The 20,000-nt window shown below is 41.7% G+C and overlaps 2 protein-coding genes across 8 annotated transcripts in view; one reads left to right on the top strand and one right to left on the bottom strand.

The window, feature by feature from the left end:
- LOC138011529 (uncharacterized) overlaps nt 1-20,000 on the bottom strand; it is a 42,912-nt gene that overhangs the window by 9,654 nt on the left and 13,258 nt on the right. Inside the window, exons 1-3 of one of the 6 annotated variants that reach the window (XR_011124730.1) lie at nt 4,036-4,246; nt 2,515-2,722; nt 1,682-1,751 (exon numbers count right to left, since the gene is read on the bottom strand). The gene's annotated coding sequence lies outside the window, so the exon portion shown is untranslated. Of the gene's footprint in view, nt 1-1,681; nt 1,752-2,514; nt 2,723-4,035; nt 4,247-20,000 lie in introns of those variants that run through there. The other 5 variants (XR_011124734.1, XR_011124731.1, XR_011124733.1 and 2 more) reach the window with 5 other exon arrangements.
- LOC138011527 (uncharacterized) overlaps nt 4,326-20,000 on the top strand; it is a 15,815-nt gene continuing 140 nt past the window's right edge. The window contains exons 1-9 of one of the 2 annotated variants that reach the window (XM_068858575.1): nt 4,326-4,451; nt 6,078-9,916; nt 10,371-10,548; nt 10,757-11,042; nt 11,595-11,845; nt 12,206-12,434; nt 14,515-15,848; nt 17,041-18,150; nt 18,446-20,000. The exon at nt 18,446-20,000 is cut by the window's right edge and continues 140 nt beyond it. In XM_068858575.1, coding sequence (XP_068714676.1) covers nt 6,141-9,916; nt 10,371-10,548; nt 10,757-11,042; nt 11,595-11,845; nt 12,206-12,434; nt 14,515-15,848; nt 17,041-18,150; nt 18,446-19,438 — 8,157 coding nt within the window. In that variant the 5' untranslated portion in view covers nt 4,326-4,451; nt 6,078-6,140 and the 3' untranslated portion in view covers nt 19,439-20,000. The remainder of the gene's footprint in view (nt 4,452-6,077; nt 9,917-10,370; nt 10,549-10,756; nt 11,043-11,594; nt 11,846-12,205; nt 12,435-14,514; nt 15,849-17,040; nt 18,151-18,445) is intronic. The other variant, XM_068858576.1, reaches the window with a different exon arrangement.

Below are 20,000 nucleotides of genomic sequence, written 5' to 3'. Positions count from 1 at the left end.
TGGCCCTGCAAGCTGTGGGGCGCCCCCACAGTATCAAAGCATGCTGGAATGCATGCCTTAAGTTTAACTTTGCCTAAATTGCATTTAGCCACATTAAACATGATTTTAAAAGAAAACACTTTGAAACCGTGCTTAACTAAACATGTTTAAAAGGTTTGGTGTGAATGGGGCACAAGTTACCGACTTTAAAACATAGTTAAAAATCAATACAAACGTCTCTAATTGTGAGGCTGCGTCCCCCAAAACTACACAAACTCTTAAAAAATCTCATCAGATTTCTGACAACTGGAAAATCCTGTAATGGACCTACTATTTGGAAATAGGTGAGGTGAAAATCACTTTGTTTGCCTCTTTTTATGAATATTAAAGAAATCATAACAATTAGAGACATTTGTATGGATTTTTTACTATGTTGTTAAGACCGTTCGACCTAAAAGCTTTAAACTTGGACAGATGGCCAAACTTGATGTTATCTTTCATGTGATGGTGAATTTTATTGATTGGTTCAAATTTGAAACTCGGCCCAGTTCCCTGCGCAATTCCCTGGAATGGCCTATAGATGTTTAAAGTTTAATGTGCCTGTGGGAAGGATGGGAGTCCTAGACAGGATTCAAACCTACGATCTCAGTAACACCAGTCAGATGCTCTACATGTACACATCGAGGTTGTGGATCTAGATGTTGTTAGTATATGTAATTGCATGGGCCCAAGGACAATTAAGTAATAATTTCACATGTATTTTCAAAGTCCTCACAAAATTGCCTGAGTTGCAAAGCGACGATGGAAGTTTGGAAAACTTTGAAAATACAAGTGAAATTAATCCTTAACTGACGAGGGCACATTGCGATTACATGACAAATGACAATCAACACCCTCCCATCCGGTTAAAGTTCAATTCAATCAATTGCTGCTGTCAACAGAAACTGAGCTTAAAATGTATTTTATGCATGGGAAAAAGAGTAGTTTAATGTGGAAGATTCTCTTGTAAATTCGCTCACTCTGGATAAGTAACTGTTAACCAATCAGGATCAAGTAATCATGCCCTCTTGATTACCAAAAGTGCCCTTGTGATTAAGGAACATGCCCTCTGTCTCAGCCAATCAGCATTCGGCAATTTTGCCCCGTATGTGATAAATTAAATAACTACATGTGTGTGTAATGTACTAAGTCCACGCCTGGGTTGCTTAAAGCATGGTTAGCGCTAACCATTGTTAAATACCTTGGAAACCTATAGGTTTTTATACCTCTTAAGCAACGGTTACTAGTTAAACATTGAAATCCTACATGTACTTTTAGATCATGGGTGCATGTACGTTCTTCATACATGTAGATACGGCAACACAATAACCGCCATCTGAGTTGACTTTAAGTACTTCTTGTGAAGATAAGTGCAAGAGCAAAAAGTGTGAAATACCCTGTCATGATCAATAATAATTATTATTATTGACATTACATTTTGATTATCTGGCTGTTTCTCTGGTCCTATTCTTTTAAAGATTATAGGAATGATTTTCCTTCATGTTAAAACAATAAAAAGTATAAACTGAAAATGATGTGTTTTCCATCCACTAAACTCATTATTAATTTGTGACATTATCAAATCTGCCACTTTCCTTCTTAAAAGTCAGAGCTTTCTTCACCGAAGGTGAATATGGTGATATCATGCTAGTTTATTTCCTACCTCTGTGTCCCTATTCCTCCATTTTCTGTGACCATTCTAGGCATCTAGGTTTGCATCTATAGTCCTCCACCTTGAGTGAAAATTAAACAAAAAGATTTGCCATTGAAATGAATAAGATCAGGCAAAAAGTTTTCCTTAAATTCAAAAGTGCCGTTGTATTTTTAAAAAGATAAATTAGAGTTATTTTCATAATTGAAAGCATTGTTAATGAGTGGAATACCTTGCCTAATGAGATCATTGAATCTAAGAGTGTTTCTTCTTTACAGAATATGATTTTCCCTTTCCTTACAAATAATAATTATTAATGACTAGTTTTCAACTTTGATTTTTAAACTTTGTTTTGGAGTGTATATCAGTGCTGGTAATAATTTTTCTTTATTCAGAGGACATACGTCCTTTCAAATCTTCCTTTTGGTCGGACATTTGACAAATTGGACTGGACATAATTTATTGACTGACAACACCTTCAAGAAGACTCAAGATGTGCGAGTTTTACCAACATGCGAGGCAGCGAGGCGTGCGAGGCAAGAAGCGAACCATGCGAGTCTTGGCTGCGAGCCATGCCAGCCATGCGAGCCATGACTGCGAGTCAGTATCCGAGTCACACAGTTATTGAAAGCTAACCGTTTTAAAATGGGTGCTTAGACTTAATAACTGTTTATCAGCACTATTTGAAATGGGTGCTTAGACTTAAATGCGAAATTCGCATGCCTCGCACGCCTCGCTGCCTCGCACTTTGTAACGACCCAGATGTGCTGGTGACATGGTCGGTCATCATGTCCGATCATAATGTGAAATTTCCAGCACTGTATATAAGTTTCTCGGGAACCTACCAAGCATGGTATGTTGACACTTTAGGATGTTCTCCCTCTTCAAATTAACCTTTCACTCCCAAGAGTGCCACTTATAGATTTTACTCTTAAGGAGGACTATCAGCCACAACAGCTACAACTTAAGACACTCCAGTGTCTCTCTCGAACACCTAACCTTCGCCATAAGTGCATTTTCTGCAGTCATTTCCCTGTGAATCCTTGTGAATAACTTGACAGGAAACAAACGAAAGTCAACAAAAATGTAAGAATTGGGATGGAAATGGAAATGGAAATGAAAATGTAATGGACGACTTTTTGTTTTGTCTGAGAAGGGAGGGTCATGTGTTTGACACTTAAAGAAAAGGGAAGGGCCACGAAAATTGCAAAGCATTATGTCATGTGTGGAAAATCCTCACAGTATAACGCAATAATGCAGCTATCAATGTAAACCCCGTGGGGGGGGGAGTGCAGGCAAGGGGTGGGGATTTGACGGCGAAATCCGTCTCCTCCGTGGGAGGTTTGAATGAGTACCTTTGCTCGGGGGTCGGGACATTTAATTTTTTTCGGCAGAGAGACTGGAACCAAGATAAAAGCGTGGTTACCTGGCATCGTCTTTCTTGGCTTTGGAATGGCGTGGGTTTCGGAGAAGGTGAGTTTTTTATCGATGTTTATCTGCTACTTCATAGGCCATCTAGTCTATTAAAAAATGTTTTTAGAACGTTCCTACTTTGAAGTGTGTAGCTGTGGTAGAAGTGGCTTTTGATACTGAACAACAATGATACATTTCAATAGAAGCGCAAAGTCTCCTCCGTGCATTGAAGTGTTTTATAGTAGTGGCATATATTTTATTCTGATTTTAATTTATGCTTTTAAAAAGGTATATCAGTAGAAGAGTTTAAGAGCAATTTTTCTTTGATATGTTTTTTGCAGAACGCCAAATCTTTTTTGTGCCGATGATGCCGTTGTTAGATTCATACCAAGTTTAAGTCATTAAAGTTATTAAAGGTATGTGCATAGCTTGTCTTTCAATTGGTATTTTGCTCCTGGGTGGGGATTTCTAACTACATTTTGATGAAGGTATGGTGCCCCACCTTTGGGAAATTGACCAGAATTTTTGCTCCTTGGTTAAATCCCCGCCCCTTGCCCGCACTTCCCCCCCCCCCCACGGGGTTTACATTGATAGGTGCATAAGGGCCGATTTACACGATACGATTTTGTCGCATGCGACAAGCTCACGACAGGCCTACGACACGACTTACGATTGTCGCAGCGTTTTAAAACATGTTACGACATTTTTTCTGACGTACACAACAATTGTAAATCATGTCGTGGGCCTGTCGTAAGCCGTTGTCGCATGCGACAAAGTCGTACCGTGTAAATCGGCCCTAACGCAGACCTAAAAGATGCGCGAAAATTGTTACCGCAATTGTTTTCATACAAAGGAGCGTGTGCATAATTAAGTAGGGGCCGTGCTGAAATCTTGCCAAATGTGTGGCCACAAAACCTGTATATTAAAGGATAACGATTAAGAATTGAAGTTACCTGACGAAAATATGAGGGATTGCCAGACTTTGACTCTTCAAAATTGTCCAGTTTCTCTCCCATAGAAAAGCATCTTCTTTAACGATGGGAGAACGTTTGTTCCCCCCTTTTTTCTCCAAATATATTCCATTAGCTCGGAAGACGTCAAAAGGCGATAAAAGGACGCATCAATTCGTTATTATATTAAATCACAAATAGCATGAAGACAAGGTAAAACACACTAATGTCGCGTGCGACAAGCCTATCGGGAAATCCCACGTGACTTCGTTTGCGTGATATTAATTTCCGGGAAAAAATACAAGATACTCCCCTCACTTGATGAAAGAGGTTTCGATCAAATACTGAAAAGTATTAATTAATGGATTTCTTGAAGGAGGAATCATTCTTTTTTACTTTTAAATGAAATACAAACTAAGGTAAGAGCAGATGGATAACTATTAAGAGAAAACATACTGAAGTAAGCTCATTTAATTCGACCAATACGTCTCGCTTGGTCCGAGATAATTGCGACAGACGTAATGCGTTTTAAAATGTCTTCTACCTTTAAGTACGAAGCAAGCTCCCGAAAGAAATAAGCATGTAAAAGGAGAACTTCCTTGGCTTTTAGACAAGTTGTCACTGCCCATGGTTGGCGAATCTAAGTTGCTTTATTGATGAGAAGACTGCGAAGTTTTGTACACTAAAGGCAGGTGGTTTTTTGTGAGATTGTTAAGAAGCCACATTGGATATCCAAGCAAGAGGGTGTTTGTGCAACGCGCTAATAATACAAGTACACTTAGTTTCTCGGCGCTATGGTTTTCATTACTTTAACACCAGGGTAGTGCAACCTTCCGGTTATATATTACGCCTCAACTGAAGACAATGAAATATCGAAAAAATCCACAATTTTTAGGGGCACCCAACGATAATTTTCGGTGTGATATGTGTTCGCGAGAGTCAAAATGTTCTAAGAATTTCGGTTCTAGGTTTAGTTGTAGGTTGCCAGACAGCTCCAGATTTCTGTACTAAAAAACATGTAAAAGAAAAGTAGTCCCTTACGTTTTGGGAAGGGGCATTTTTGCAATTTGTGGCACTTAAAAAGGTCACCTAGCAGTTTCGGATGAGCAAATGGCTCGGTTGGCAGTTCTTAGAAGGTAACGTTCAGCTAGCAATTTCCGAAATCATGAGATATCATTACCTAAAATTTTCGGACACTTGAATTTTCAGCTAAGATATTCGAACAGATCAAATTCTTTTCGGTGATAAAAACATCTCTATGGACAGTCTTTATACATTAAAAGGCCTAGAAATGTCTCTCAAAGGCTTTTGGCTTATAAATTTGCTCGTTGGATGCCCTTGAATTTTAGACCATTTCACCTCTGAAGTGGCCCCCGATTGACAAGTAAAACCGCCAGTTTGGCTAACTTTCAGGAGACAAAGGATTAAACATCGTAAATGTGGTAATATTGACATCAATATAAGGGCGAGATTTCCATACAGGGCCCTAATTTATTATGCGTGCGTTCCTCTGGCTTAAGAAAACAATGGCAGTGATGCATACAGCTATTTCGAGAAAGTTTGTCAAGAATAAAGTGCACGCGACAATCCCGAAAGGTAATATGGGATATGATCAATACAGTGTTTCTAACGACTGTAGCTGTCGAACCTACTTTTGTTACTTTCCTTCAGCACTCGCAAACATATATCAGTGGCCTCCCGTACGATTCTTTTACATTTCTTTGAAAAACAGTGCACTTTAAAATCACCGACAATACCTTTCAGGATTGTCGCGTGCACTTTTTCCGACAACCTTTCTCAAAATAGCTGTATGCTAACGCCACTTATGCGTTTTTTCATGTCCAATTTCCTCCTCTAGGGTTTTTGTTGAAATTTTCCTAGGAGGATCCCCGTCATTTTTTTAGGGGTTCCGTCTTCTAAGATAGACCTTAATGAATTAGCTCATTCGGTCAAAGAGTATCTTCTTTGACCTCTATGTTCACTCTTGTCTTTGCTATTTATTCTCTTTTATCTTGTTCTTTTTTTATTGTTCGGTGTGACACCAGTTTCCAGTTAACCACGTGTGTACTGGTCTTCAGGTATCTTTTCTTTGGGTCATTGGCAGTTAAATGAAAACAATGTTTCCACACTACCGATCCTGGATGACTACCCGTGGGGTGACGCTTCGTTGTGGGAACTGTCACTCAAAGCTGGCTGATAGGGAAGTCCTAATACTAGCAACGACACTACCGACTGAGCCACCTTCGCACCTTGCGGTAAAAGAAGGCAAAGAGAATGAAGCTTATGAAACAATTATCAAAGTAGAAAATTCAGGTGATGGAAAAAGCTCTCAAAACCGCTGCCCTTACACACTGCATTGTCGAAATCATAATTGCCTTTTGGTTGTTGGCAAAGTGACAAAACTGGTATCAAGAGAGTTTATATGTTTCAAATTTGAAAACGTGTATATCGAGAACAACTTCGGTGAGAAGATAAAAGCGAAAAAAGTGGCTAAGGTCCGTGAAAGACTTATTAAGGAATGTGGAATTGAAGTTGTGACTATATCAAGCAATATCACCAGTGCACAGTCCTCTCTCCAACCAAGCTTACCCATGGTTTACTGCGATGCAAGTGAGCTTACTCACACCTCACGGGAAATAAATGACTTAACGCGTCAGGAGCCACGAGATTATCAAAAAGAGCTTTTCCTTTCCATAATGCTTGGAAACACGCTGGTGTATCTTCCCACCGGCTCAGGTAAGACCTTGATCGCTGCGATGGTACTTAGTTGTATGAAGAAACTTAATCCAGACAAACTGATGGTATTCCTTGTTGATCGAATCCCACTGGGTTACCAACAAAGTGATTACATTAAGAAACAGTTGCCAGATTTAAGAGTGAGGTTGTTGGTTGGTGAAATGGAGCCTGAACAACAGAAGGATGTGCATGAAAGACTTGCAAGAAGAAAAATAGATATATTGGTTTTGACCCATCAGATTTTTCTGAATTTTTTAGCCACCCAAACTGAGCCAATCATCCGACTCTCCGATGTTTCCGTCTTGGTTTTTGATGAGGCTCACCATTGCCAAAGAGACCATCCATACAACAAGATCATGGGGCAATTCTATCACAACGTTCCAGACAGGTTTAAACCTCTCGTACTCGGTTTGTCTGCATCTCCAGCTGGAGAGCTGTCAACTGAACGAACTTTGTTGAAACTTCAAGAATTGTTGAAGAACCTGGAATGTGATATATCGACACCGATGAAGTCTGAAGATCTTGTTGCCCATGTCAATAGTCCTGAGACTTCGTACGAGGTGGCAAATGCTATGAACAATTACCTCAAGAGTGTCATACAGGATCACATTCATCACCTAAGAAACACACATATCGACAACGCACAGGGATCCCACGGTCTTGAGCTGCATGGGGTGGATGTATTTTCGGTTAACTTTAGAGGTGCTATGCGTAGATTGATTGACAATTGCCATGGTGACAAACGAAGAATTAAACCCCTCATAGTTGGGGAGCATATAATGCAAATGCTTGGAGTTGTTGATCTGAGTGAAGTTCTTGGTTGCAAGCATGCCGTAGAATGCCTCAAGGAATGCATCCAACGTATACAGTGTGCACCAACACCTAAAGATGGCGTCTTGAAAAGTATTTTAACTTATGATGCCACTTTTCTACATGTTAGAAATTTAGTCAACCCTGTGATCCACGGAAGCAGCATGTCAGAAAGATACAGCATCCTTGAGAGACACGTTAGACAGTTTGTCTACCGCTCTCTGGTCGATGAAACATCTAGAGGGATTATCTTTGTGAGCATGCGTAAGACGGCTTATAAGGTATGTGAGCAGATTAGAGCTATCCCGCAAGTGACAGAAACGTTGAACCCTAAAGCCTTCGTTGGTCATGGCCAGGGGAGCTATGATGGAATGACGTGGAGAGACGAGCAAAAGCTAGTGTTAAAGAATTTCAACTCTGGTCTGACAAAACTCCTGATCAGTACCAGTGTCCTTGAAGAAGGGCTTGATGTCCCAGAATGTAACCTGGTCGTGCGGTTTGAGGGCGCGGCTACCTTGCGGGGTTTTGTCCAGACCCGTGGGCGGGCTAGCCGGCGACCCGACAGCAAGTTTGTCGTCATCTGTGATGAAAGCGAGAAAAAGGAAGCCCAAGATGTGATCCATAAGGAGGAAAACATGAAAGAAGCTGTAAGGAGATTAATGGAGAAAAAAGCAATTAAGTCTCAAGCGGAGAAATTCTGCTGCGAATCGAGGAAGCCAAGTTTATTGTTTCCTTTACCAGAGGAAGCCGATGAAGAAGTTCGCGTTAAGCGTTACCATCCTTTAATCTCTGTCTCTGTGCAAAACCTTAAAGGGTTTAATTATCGTGTAATAGACTTCCTGGAGAGCAACTTCGAAGTTAAGTCCTTGAACACTGCTCAGTCAACTTCATCAGCCGGTGAGTGTATGACCTTTGACCTTCAACCAAGCGAGGACATGGACAACAAAGAGTTCAAATCCAAAGAAGAGTTCATTTGTCACGTGGCTAACGTTTGGTGCTCACAATTGACAAATACAGACGAGGAACCAATTCCCGTGTGGCTCCAAACCTCTTTGCCGAAGAAACGTCACAAGGCAAGCGAGTCTCTTCACCATTTACCAGCAAGTTCTTTGTTTCTCGGGACTCTTGTAACTCGTTGCCATTTTCAGTGCGAATGGCCTACAGAACCGAGCCTGAGAAATGTTAACACCTATTTCGACCACAGCCTCAAGTTGTTAACAGTGACATTCCGTTTGCAGACACAGCTCTACAAGTTCGAACTGCGTTACGACGAACTTGAAGAATTCATACTTGTGTATAATGACGTTGGCGCAGGTGTTATAAGAATTTTTCTCACTGCAAAACACCCGCCGCGCCTTTTCCAAGGCGATGAGCCAGAAGCCAATGGCAATATGCCGCAAAATGACGACGACGGTATTATAAGCGACTCATCAGATTCAGAAAGTACCGAAGGCTATTCGACTGATGAAGAATACCCGGACGAGATCAGGAATTTTCGTCATCGCTCGGGATCGAGTCCTCTCGATAGTGAAATGTCTTGGGAAAGAATTTCTGACATCCCTACTGGTGAGAGGGCATGGGGTCAATGTTTGACTTTTTGTTTTGCAATGCCCTCAAACGAATCTACTAATTTGATGCAATTTCTGGCTGTTATCCAGAACAGATTTCAAAAGAAAGCCTTTTATTGCCGAGTTAAGGAAAGCTGCGGCAGGATTCCAAATGTGGATCTGCCAATCAACATTCCTTTTGATGTCAGGTACGCTTCCCAAAGTGTCATCTCATTGCATCCGGTCGTACGCAGCAGACTGTCTGAGAATTTTGGAACCCTCCTTCAAAGCAAACCTCCTGATGAGATGACCGCAGTATTAGACCAGTTGAGAAAGTCGTTGGAACAAGACAAGTTCTGTGACCCTGAGAAGGCTATCAAGTCGTCACTGAACCAAGGAAATCCATCAACATCCTGGATTCAGGGAAGGCACGTCCCAAGCCATTGTGCTTTGATCAAACGCGCGGTTATCACTCCAACGAGGCTATTGCTTTATCCACCGGAAGTTATGGTGAAAAACCGCGTGCTCAGACATTACGACCCAGACAACTTCCTGTGCGTCAGCATCCGCGATGAAAACCTGTCGAAGTTATCAGCTGGAGGAGGAAGCTTGGATCCACTGCTTGATGACATCAACCGCATTTTGGATGAAGGTTTAGCAATAGCTGGTCAGCAGTTTCGCTTCTTAGGATCCTCAAACAGTCAGCTTCGCAACCATAGTTGCTGGTTTGTTGAACCCAGGCTTCGACCGGATAACATAAGGAGGTGGATGGGAGACTTCACAAAAATCAGGTAAGATGAAAAGACCAATGGCTATCGTGACTTAGTGAAATTTGCATTTAATTTGTGCGTCCTTGAAGGTAAATGAAAAAAAAAAGGATGCGCTTATCATCACAGCTATTTATTTCCTCAAGTCCATGATTACGCACGTGCAATCCTCGTATCTTTTTGGGTTGCCATTTTTGCAGATCGTCATTGACTGACCCTGATCCTCTATATTTAGCCATACCAGGACAGTACTTTCTCCTAGATTCTTAAACTAATTGTCCCTTATAGTGAAAAGATACTTGGAAATATAAATTTGGTAGTGTCAATACAAGTTAAAAACGAAAACAGCTCACTTTATTTTGCCGTCCTCGGCTGATAAATGGCGCGCGCTTAGGCTCCCTATTAATGCAAAACAGTTCAGATTTGCGATCGGCATTCTTTCTCAAATAAATGAAAAGGTCATCGACTTTATTTTCAGGTGCGTGGCTTCGTTCATGGCTCGTATGGGACAATGCTTCTCCACTTCAATTGACACCGTGGGCGTTGAGATAAGTCAAGGCGTCTTGCACGACGTGGAGGAAGATGTCAAGACCACTGACCAGGAGTACACGTTTTCTGATGGAGTGGGCAGAATATCACAACAGCTTGTCACAGAGGTCTGATTCATTTTTAACCCAAAAAGTTGCTATGATACAATAAGGAATCGCAACTCCTAATCCACTGATCGTACTCGCCCAAAAACACTACTCAACCTCAAACACAGAGTTAAGTGTTTGGTCCAAAACTGAAGCAAATCCGGGACAGATAGCTGATTTTTTTGTACATCATTTACGAAGTCATCATTCAAAATTTTTCTCATTACAGGTCGTGAAGAAAATCGCAAAGTCCTTCACGCCATCTGCACTTCAAATCCGATTCGCTGGTTTCAAAGGCGTTCTCACGCTTGACCCCAGGATCGCTGGTAAACGAGTATTCCTTCGTCCAAGCATGCGAAAATTTGAAAGCTTGCATCGCAGGCTTGAAGTACTGCTGACGTCTCGTCCCCAGGCCGTATATCTCAATCACCAGGTCATCATGTTGCTTTCCAATCGAGGTGTCCCGGATGAGGTGTTCATCAGTTTACAAAAGGATATGTTGGACAAGCTGGCAGGTTGGAGAAGAACCCTTAAAGTTGTTTGGCAGTCACAAATCCTCAATCATCCAATAAAATTAAACTTGATTGTTGCCGCTAGTACGCAATCCTCCAGAGGTCATGTTAAGATCTTTCCCCCTGAGCGTTCCATGTCCCGCACTCGGTCTCAAAATCTGCATTCTTATTTTGACCCATCACGAGGAATCCTTTGGACTAAAATTTGTTATCAACGAGGTGGAGAGGGTAAATTACCACAAGGATGAGATCCAAACGCTTTAGCGCTTTTTGTCCCTTTATCTTACACCAAATTTTTGTGAGTTAACGCTACCTTTTCTTAAGAAACTTTCCGCGAAAATTAATTTGCATTGGGGATATACAGCGGGGTATAAGTGGGATGGACCTTTTTGCAGATGCGGGGACCATTTTGATTTATATTGTTTCAAATAGCTATTATGGGATGCGATGTATTTGCCCCCTGAGCATCCCATAATGGCTTTCAAAATAATAGAAATCAAAATGGCCGCCGTATCTGCAAAAAGGTCTATTATCATTTGCTTATTTCTTTTCTAGGTATGCTGGTTAGTGAAAGTGATGCTATCGACTTGCTGGGGACTGGCGCCAAAATAGGGGTGACCTACCACAGCATATCCAATGCAGGGATACCGCTGACAACTGAACCGTTTTTTAAATCCTTATTGGTCGCCATGTATAGGAACGACATGAACGAGCTTCTTAGTCGAGCCCGCATTCGTCTACCACTGGGAGAGGCGCGTTTGATGATGGGCGTTATGGACGAGATTGGTGTACTGAAACCTGGACAGGTTGGATGATTATTGACGTAGTCACAAACAGAAAGTTATACTGATGATAACCAAGGCAAATACCATACAATACCTCGGATATCATACCATAGGAAAGTTTACACAAAGCCAGTAACGACCGTTTGAAATTCTAATTAAAGAAAATGAATGGCACTATCAATCTGTTTCACTCCGACAGCCGGTGGCAATCCTGCTTCGCTTGCCAATGTTTTAACTAAAAGTCATTCAAGGTTTGTTTGGTTCACAGTTAGTACTGGCGCTGTACTGGCGGGAATGCTTAGTAAATCGTAGATTTCTGTAAGTTGACTTTACAATGCTTAGTACATAGGATGAAAGAGAAATCTTGTCTCTCTACCTCAGGTTTTTGTTCAGTATTCTGCTGTTTCAACACGTTCCGATCGAGAGGAACAGTTCAACCTGAACAAGAGAATTGTTCTCAGAGGACCGGTGGTGGTGACAAGAAATCCTTGTTTACATCCGGGAGATGTTCGTCAACTCGAGGCTGTAAATGCGTCAGAGCTCAGTCATCTGGTGGACTGCATTGTGTTCCCAAGATATGGGGCCCGACCCCACCCCAACGAAATGGCAGGTAACTTATGCGTTTTGCTATGCGCTACATAGGCACGTCGCATGTAGGGCAACCTCGTCATTGTCATCTTGAAGTTGATTTTAAAGCGCTCCCGATACAAGCTTTTTTGATTGCCCTTTGCTCCAGGACACATCCTAGTTCTTTCACTCCAAATGAAGTCGTTTTGCGCTATGAAGAATTAGACGTCTTATTCAACATGAAGGGAAAAATTCATTTATAGTCGTGTGCTCAGCGCCATCCATCCAAGTAACTTAACTGACGAATTCGAAGTTATTGGTTGACCAACGTTTTAAAGAGGCCTACGAACAGAGGAAAGGTCATAGTCAAAGGGAAACGAGTAAACAGAGGTGGTTGCTTTGGCCTTGAGGTGCCTTCGGCAAGTATCACTTTGAAGGTGACAGTTTTTCTTGTGGTTGGCTGCAACAGAAACTAATAAAAGAGGACTTCGACGTGTATTTTTACTCATACAATGCTTAGGTTGCATTTGATGAGCTGCGAAAGAAACTGGACACGCTTCGCTTATCTTCCTGTCCAAAAATATACCTATTGATTAGGTGACCATTAAATAGAGGTGATTTACAATAAAATTAGTCATTTGGGAAATCCAAGTGGTGACCGCGTCCGCTTAATAGAGGTGACCGTTTAATCGAGGTCAAATTTACAGTAAATATGGGAAGCAAATTTCGGGAAATTGATAGGTGACCATTAATAGAGGGTGAGAGGACCTCTTAACTGTATCTTGTAGTCGCCTGTTTTTTAAAGTGGTACTATGATCAAATTTTTACCCCTTGATTTTTTGAGTGTATTACATAGAATTCCATGAAAGAACAAAAACTCCATTTACCGTTTGCAAATAGCTTCATTAGTTCCGGAGATATTTAAGTTTGAAAAATGGGTAAAATATGCAAACGAGATGACTAATGACGTCATACACTCAACCCAATATTATATTGAGTATTCTTGGTTTTCACATGACGTCACGACCGCCATGTTGGTGCCCCTAAACAAAGAAAAGGCAGCCATGTTGGTGCCCCGACCAAATCCTCCGGGAATTTAACTCTATTATTATGCAAACGCTTCCTTTTGTTTTCGTTGAAAAACATGGCTGTTGATCACGTGAGTGAAAACCAGCAATATAAATAGAGCTACCTTGGCCAATTTACAGCGCAGACCATTGAAACTTGGTAGTCTAATAGTTCTAAGGAAACACACCTATAACTATAAAAATTATGTTCCCATGGCAACTCACTCTTTTCCAGTCCCCACCCACTTGATTTCAATATGTTAGTGATTTTCAGCTTGAAAAATGTTAAACAAGGCCACAAAGTCGTGCTAACATATCTATATGCTTGCTGGATCATGCATATGAAGTGCTGTTAGCAAATATCAAAATGGAACGCCAAAGGTGGCCACAAAAGCTCATAATATAGGGGAGGTCTGGAACCCAGTATGATGCCATGGTAACAGAACTGTTAAGCTCATATTGTGGAGAACATTTAGTAGAATCTTACTGCAAAAAATCAAAAATTTCTGATACAAATTGGCTGAGATATCTCTTTTCATCATATTCGAACAAAATTTGGTTGAGTGTATGACGTCATCATTTGGCTAATTTGCATATTTTAAAAACTCGAATATCTCTGGAACGAAAAGAGATATTTGAAAAAAGGACACAGCATTTTTCTTCTCACGCAGTTTACTTTTCTATGTTTCAAAATGTCTTAGATAGGAAAGATGCGATTTTCGTCATAGTACCACTTTAAAGTGGGTACTTTTGCCCTGTTTAATAATGCTCTGTAGTTTGACTGCTTGTCCTTAAATGCTGCTCTCAGCCCTCTTGCATTCTTTCTAAGCTGCGTGTATCGCTTCCTCGACAGAAATGCCAGACCAAATGACAATACGTCAAGTGTGGTAAAATGGCCGCTTTATAGAGCTGTAGTTTGGCCGTTGCTGGAATGAGATTTTTTTAGTCTCATGATTACTCCTATTCTTTAAACAGCCTTCGTGCAGACAGTAGTAATGTGATCGGTGAAGCTTTAGACGGCAGAGATACTAAGATAAGCGTTCTTTCCCACTGCAGGTGGTGATTTGGATGGGGATCTATACTTTGTCTGCTGGGACAAACGCCTGTTACCAAGGAAACCGAATTTCCCGCCAATGGATTACCCAACTATTCCGAAGTTGGAAAAGGATGGACCAATCACACCAGCCGACATGACGAAGTTTGTGGTTGATTATATCCGCTCTGACCAGCTAGGCGTGATTGACAATGCACACAAGGCTCTGGCAGATCAGGAAGAAGATGGAATTGAATCTGAGATCTGTCTTCATCTCGCAGAACTGCATTCCTTAGCTGTTGACGCACCCAAAACAGGAAAGTGGCCAAATCCGGGAAAACGGAATATTAAAAGCTATCCTGATTTCATGATGAAGGCCGATAAACCAAGCTATCCATCAGAGAAGATTTTAGGCAAGCTCTACAGACGCTGCAGGAAATTTCAGGATACGGCATCGGAGAAGCACAGTCTCAAACTACGCGTGGACAAGTCGTTTCTGTTACAGGGCCACGCCAGATTTCTTGACGAAGCCAGAAAAATGTTTCAAGAATATCAAGATAAGATGCAAGGATTAATGCGCTTGTACGGCATTGAAACGGAGGCAGAAGTCTTCACGGGTTGCTTCCTGAAGCTTCGGAATCGCTTGCGGAAGGAAAAAACCGAAATTGCAGAAATAGTGGGCAAGTTAGTATTTTCGATGCGGTCTTACTTCCGAGGACAATTTTTCAGGGAGTTCAATGTCGACGGACTAGAGCAATTGGATGACGTGTCCATCACAGATGAAATGCTTCTTAAAGGTTCGGCCTGGTATATCGTGGCTTACACTCACTCGGATCACACAGATGATTTAGAGCCAGTCCATCAGAAGCGATTGCTTGGCTTGCCTTGGTTCGTCAACGACGTCATGCTGGCAATCAAAAAGCACCGGAGAAGACCCAGCCCGTCCCAAACCCCTGATGTGAGAACCCAAGTGGGTGAGAGTCTTGTCAGGCTCTTCATCGAAGAGAAAACCTGGTTACTAGACGAGTTCAAAACGAGAATAAGGACGAAAGACGCAGTCTTTCGTCATCTGAAGCGCATCCAGCCCAACCTATCCGTTACTATGACTGGTTCCTCAGCTACGCTTCTCTTTCATCACGAGTCAGATTTGGATCTGTGTCTTATGTCACAGGACACGCAAATTAGGAAATCGTCTTGCCATCCCCGGGAGCATTTAGAAAAGGGAAAGATTTCTCTTGAAGATGAAAGAAAGGCACTTGAAGCTCTTGTACCTCGCCTGAAGGAAGAAGAAGAACAGGAAGAAGAGCCGAGAAATCTCTTCTACGAAGTTCGCTTGGTTAATAAAACGAATTTCCCGGTACGTCTGTCATTTTTCTGCCTTAAGTTACAAGATCAATCTTCTCCCTGCTGTTAGGCAAAACTAAATATTGTCAAAACGATCATGAATGTGTAGATGATCGTCCACTGCATTTTCAGGGCGCTGCAGTTCAGGTAAAATTTGATCTGCATGCTACTCAAACCGAAATGGAAAGACTAAACAACTGAAACAATGACTTAGACTTAAAAACAATAGAAGCTGCTACAATCTAAATATATGGGTAGCTCGCGAGAGCTGCTACACTGTCGAAAATATCGCCTTTCTGGTTTCCAGTGCTATTGGGGGTTTCATGTGACGTCACGGCGGCCATGTTGGTTTACAGAACAATACAGTAAAATGTCTTTTGGGAATTTGCCTCTATTATTATGCAAAAACGTGTGGGGCCATTTTCTATTGTTTTGTACACTAACATGGCCGTCTCATCACGTGGATGAAAACCAAGGATTCTCCCTCGAGGTTCCGGAAGTCCGGAAATGCCCCAAAACGTTTTTGGTCTTTATATTTCGGATGTCGTAGTAATTTTCTTCATATGCTTAAAACGAGCAACTTTTTTTATCGTATAAACTTGCTTTCGGAAGGATTAGTTATTTATCTCGAAAACGTACCAATAACAGGTAAAAAGTATGATACAAAGTCCTTTTACAAGTCACAACGGCTCACATTACAGGGTCCTACTCAAAGAGGTTCCCTTCGGGTACCAATTTGTTCGCTCTGGTGAACAAAGACAGTGTGGAGCTCTGTAAAATATGCGGATCGTAACTTTAACATAAAGTGCTGTCGGGTCTTTTGAAAACTGATGGGCACCAGGGGAACTAGGCATGTAATGAAGGTATTTAACTGATTAGGGTGTAATGTGAAGTGCTAAGTTTCCATCCTATATGAACCATGTGAGCGTTAGCCCTACTGATGGAAATGGGCCCACACAATTGCCGTGACTTTAAGATCTTCAGTTCCCACGGCCTGCTCCCGGCTGACCTTGTAGCTCAGTCGGCAGAGCAGCGGTGATCTAACCCGAAGGTTCAATTCACATGGTTCATATGGGGTGGAAACTTAGCACTTCACATTACACTCTAATAAGTTAAGTCTGTTCATATATAAGTGCTACACAGCCAACGTTTGCAAGAACGTAATCCTTCCATGTAATGAAGGTATTGCTTTATTTGATTTTTAGGTTCTTGTCTGCAAAAGGCCAACCACGAAATTAACATCTGGGAGCAATTGCCCCTCCAACCTCGTTTGCCACTTGAGTTATAACCCGCACAGTCTAACAGTGGCAATTTTGTTGTCAAGCTACTTGAAGACCTATCCGATTTTTCTGTTGATCATGCGCCTCATTAAGCGGTGGTGTTGTGTTACAGGAATGTCACGCAACAAGGCGGATGGTGGTAAAACGTTTAACATGCTGAGCTGCTTGCTTCTGTTTCAGTGTATGCGCAAGATGCATGTTCAAAACTTCAACGCAGATTACGTTACAACGCAGAAGTCGGATATCATGCAAGGAAAAAAGACTGATGGTCACTTATGCATGGAGTGGGAAAAAGTGGTCGGCTTTCTTGAAGCAGCCACACAAGAGAACGGAAATGACAACCACTCCCGAGAAGAAATAAGCCCCGCTGAGCTTGGAGAAATACTGATGGAGTTTTTTAAGACAACTGAACGCACTTTTGAAAAGGAAGTACCTGATGCCTTGAGTGGCATCCTACAGAAGCATAAATTTTCAGAAGTTTTGGACAAAGAGCACTTGGACCAGGTCAAAGAGCACATGCACCGTGCGTATCAGTTGCTAGCGCTGTATGGAGACGTACAAATCATGCTTGCTATAAGCGGTTCTGAAGACTACAGAGTAATTTTCTTGAATCCAATACTTTCAAAATTCGTGGCTGGCGTCGAGAAGAGTAAAGCTCAAGAAATAGTAAGAAAGACTGGCGTGAAGAGCGTCATAATCAGACGGAGCTTCCCGCGATCTTACTATTCCGCCTTTTTAGAGGTGAAAGGAAGCGAGCCGGCAATTCGCGCAGTGGAGAAACAGCTGGAAAAAATGTCATTACAAGCGTCACGTGACCGTGTGTCTCTAATGAGTGGATGCTTCGTGGAAGGCGCAAGTGTGCTTCTGTTTGAAGGAAGTCGGAATGAAAACGACCACGTGAGTCTCACACCATACGATGGCCCTTGTCACCAGACCCATGATAAGCTTGCGCGGCATGTTGCCTTTGTAACAGAACCTAAGGATAACGAATATCCATTTAGATGCTTCACGGAGAAATTTTTCCAGCAACTCAAGGTATTTTTTCTATTGCCTTTCTTCCGTTAACTGTTTGATTTGGGTTTGTGGAGACACTTTGTCTTCTTTGTAATACGGATGTGTTTAGTGCATTTATGCCAGATACATGGCTTAACACGTAGCAGTAATTTTCACGCTGTTAGATCGAGTTCAAAACCCTATGAGAAAAGTGTGTTTTTTTAACTTGCAAAAGTTTTGACGAAACTGTAGACTTTTGACTTTTAGCCTACATCAACTTCGTCTTGCTTGGAAGTATTCCAGCGAATCAAAACAAGTTCTGCTTTTTCTTTTTAAGATCCTTGAAAGAGACTTCTATCCCCAAATTCATGGATGTCTTGAATTTGCTGTTCATTTTGGGCGAGTTTACTTGTTCAGTGTACCCCATGTATTGTTGGAAGACGGTGAATCCGTTACCATAGCAATGCTTCGGACAAACAAACGGAAGATTGATAAGCCGAAGACTAGGCGCCTGCCCGGACAGGTACGATATGTTGACGAAGAGGAAGCACGTGCAGAACGCCGACGACGGCGGAAATCGAAACGAACTGTCAAAGACGGTGAAAATAAAAAAAAGAAGAAACGAGGAAATCCGTCCAGAAGTTCTTTTTTCACCGAAGTGCGCTCACCACACAAAGTGAAGGAATTTCTCCGTTGCAGTCGCTTTCACCGTGAAGCAAACCCGACAAAGAAACATATTGTCGACATTTGCTCATACGACGATGGCGACGAATGCTCATACGACGAATTTTACGTTCGATTCGACGAGAAACTTGAATTCATTGAAATCAAGTTCCCCAATTTACGTTGGTTCGTGACTGACGTCAAGAGGAGATGGCAACAGCGCCGTGATCATGCAGATGACGACGTCATCAGACTGGACGGTTGGGAAACGGATGTACGCTTTCTACTGCAGTCTCGGAGTACTTTGCAACCGAAAGACATCCCGAAGACCAAATACGAACGCTACCGATGTGTTCTAAACCCTAATCAAGTCCCACCATTTTCAGTCCCGGAAGATTTGTGGAAAGACGTGAGGCTTATTCGAAGTGTTGAGTCTACGAAGTTCACAAACGGTCTTATGCCTAACTTGACGGTCTCCCTTGATAAGGTTACTGAATATTCCAGACCATCTCAGCAAAAATTTGAGAGTGTGAGCACTCGATGGGAGGTGTCCTTGAAAGCAGTGATTCCCAAGGATTTAACAGACAAGGACACTATTACGATGTTTCTCCGAGAAGTGTGGACATTTTCCTTGAATCTATCGTCTTTTGTATCCAAGTGGGACTAACAAGTCGTTTTAATGCTTAACTATTGATGAATGTAATCGAGTGAAACATTTTTTTGTAAAGACATCTGTGGCGGGTTTGTGACTTAGTTTAGTTAAAGTACAACAAAAATAGTGCTACCGTAAAAAAATAGGTGGTTGTTTGGTTTAATGCGATGCATGGGTGGTTGCTTGAAGTACACCTAATCTCGAAACTATATATATATATACACACAAATTCTTTTGGCAGGTATAGCTCTTCATGTTCGACGTGTCGCTTGAAATGCGCCATGAAACTAAGGCTGCATTCGATTGACCGTATTCTGGAATAGGAATAAATGGAATAGAAGTTAGAAATCCTTCGTTCTTACGGAGATTCACAATAAAATTGTCAAACTTCTGCTAAAATGCTATTTTAAACATATCTTTATTATCCTTGTTTCTTCAAAACGCGAGACAAACCGTTTTAGGTCATCACTCCAAGTATTCTTATTCCGGAACAGGGTCAATCGAACGCACCCTAAGTAAAACCAACATATTTTGCACACGACCGAATTAATGAGAAGTATGGGTCTATTTTGAAGTT

The sequence above is a fragment of the Montipora foliosa genome, chromosome 7, assembly GCF_036669935.1.
Source record: "Montipora foliosa isolate CH-2021 chromosome 7, ASM3666993v2, whole genome shotgun sequence".
NCBI classification, from domain to species: domain Eukaryota; kingdom Metazoa; phylum Cnidaria; class Anthozoa; order Scleractinia; family Acroporidae; genus Montipora; species Montipora foliosa.
This window is presented reverse-complemented; position numbering and strand designations above follow the sequence as displayed.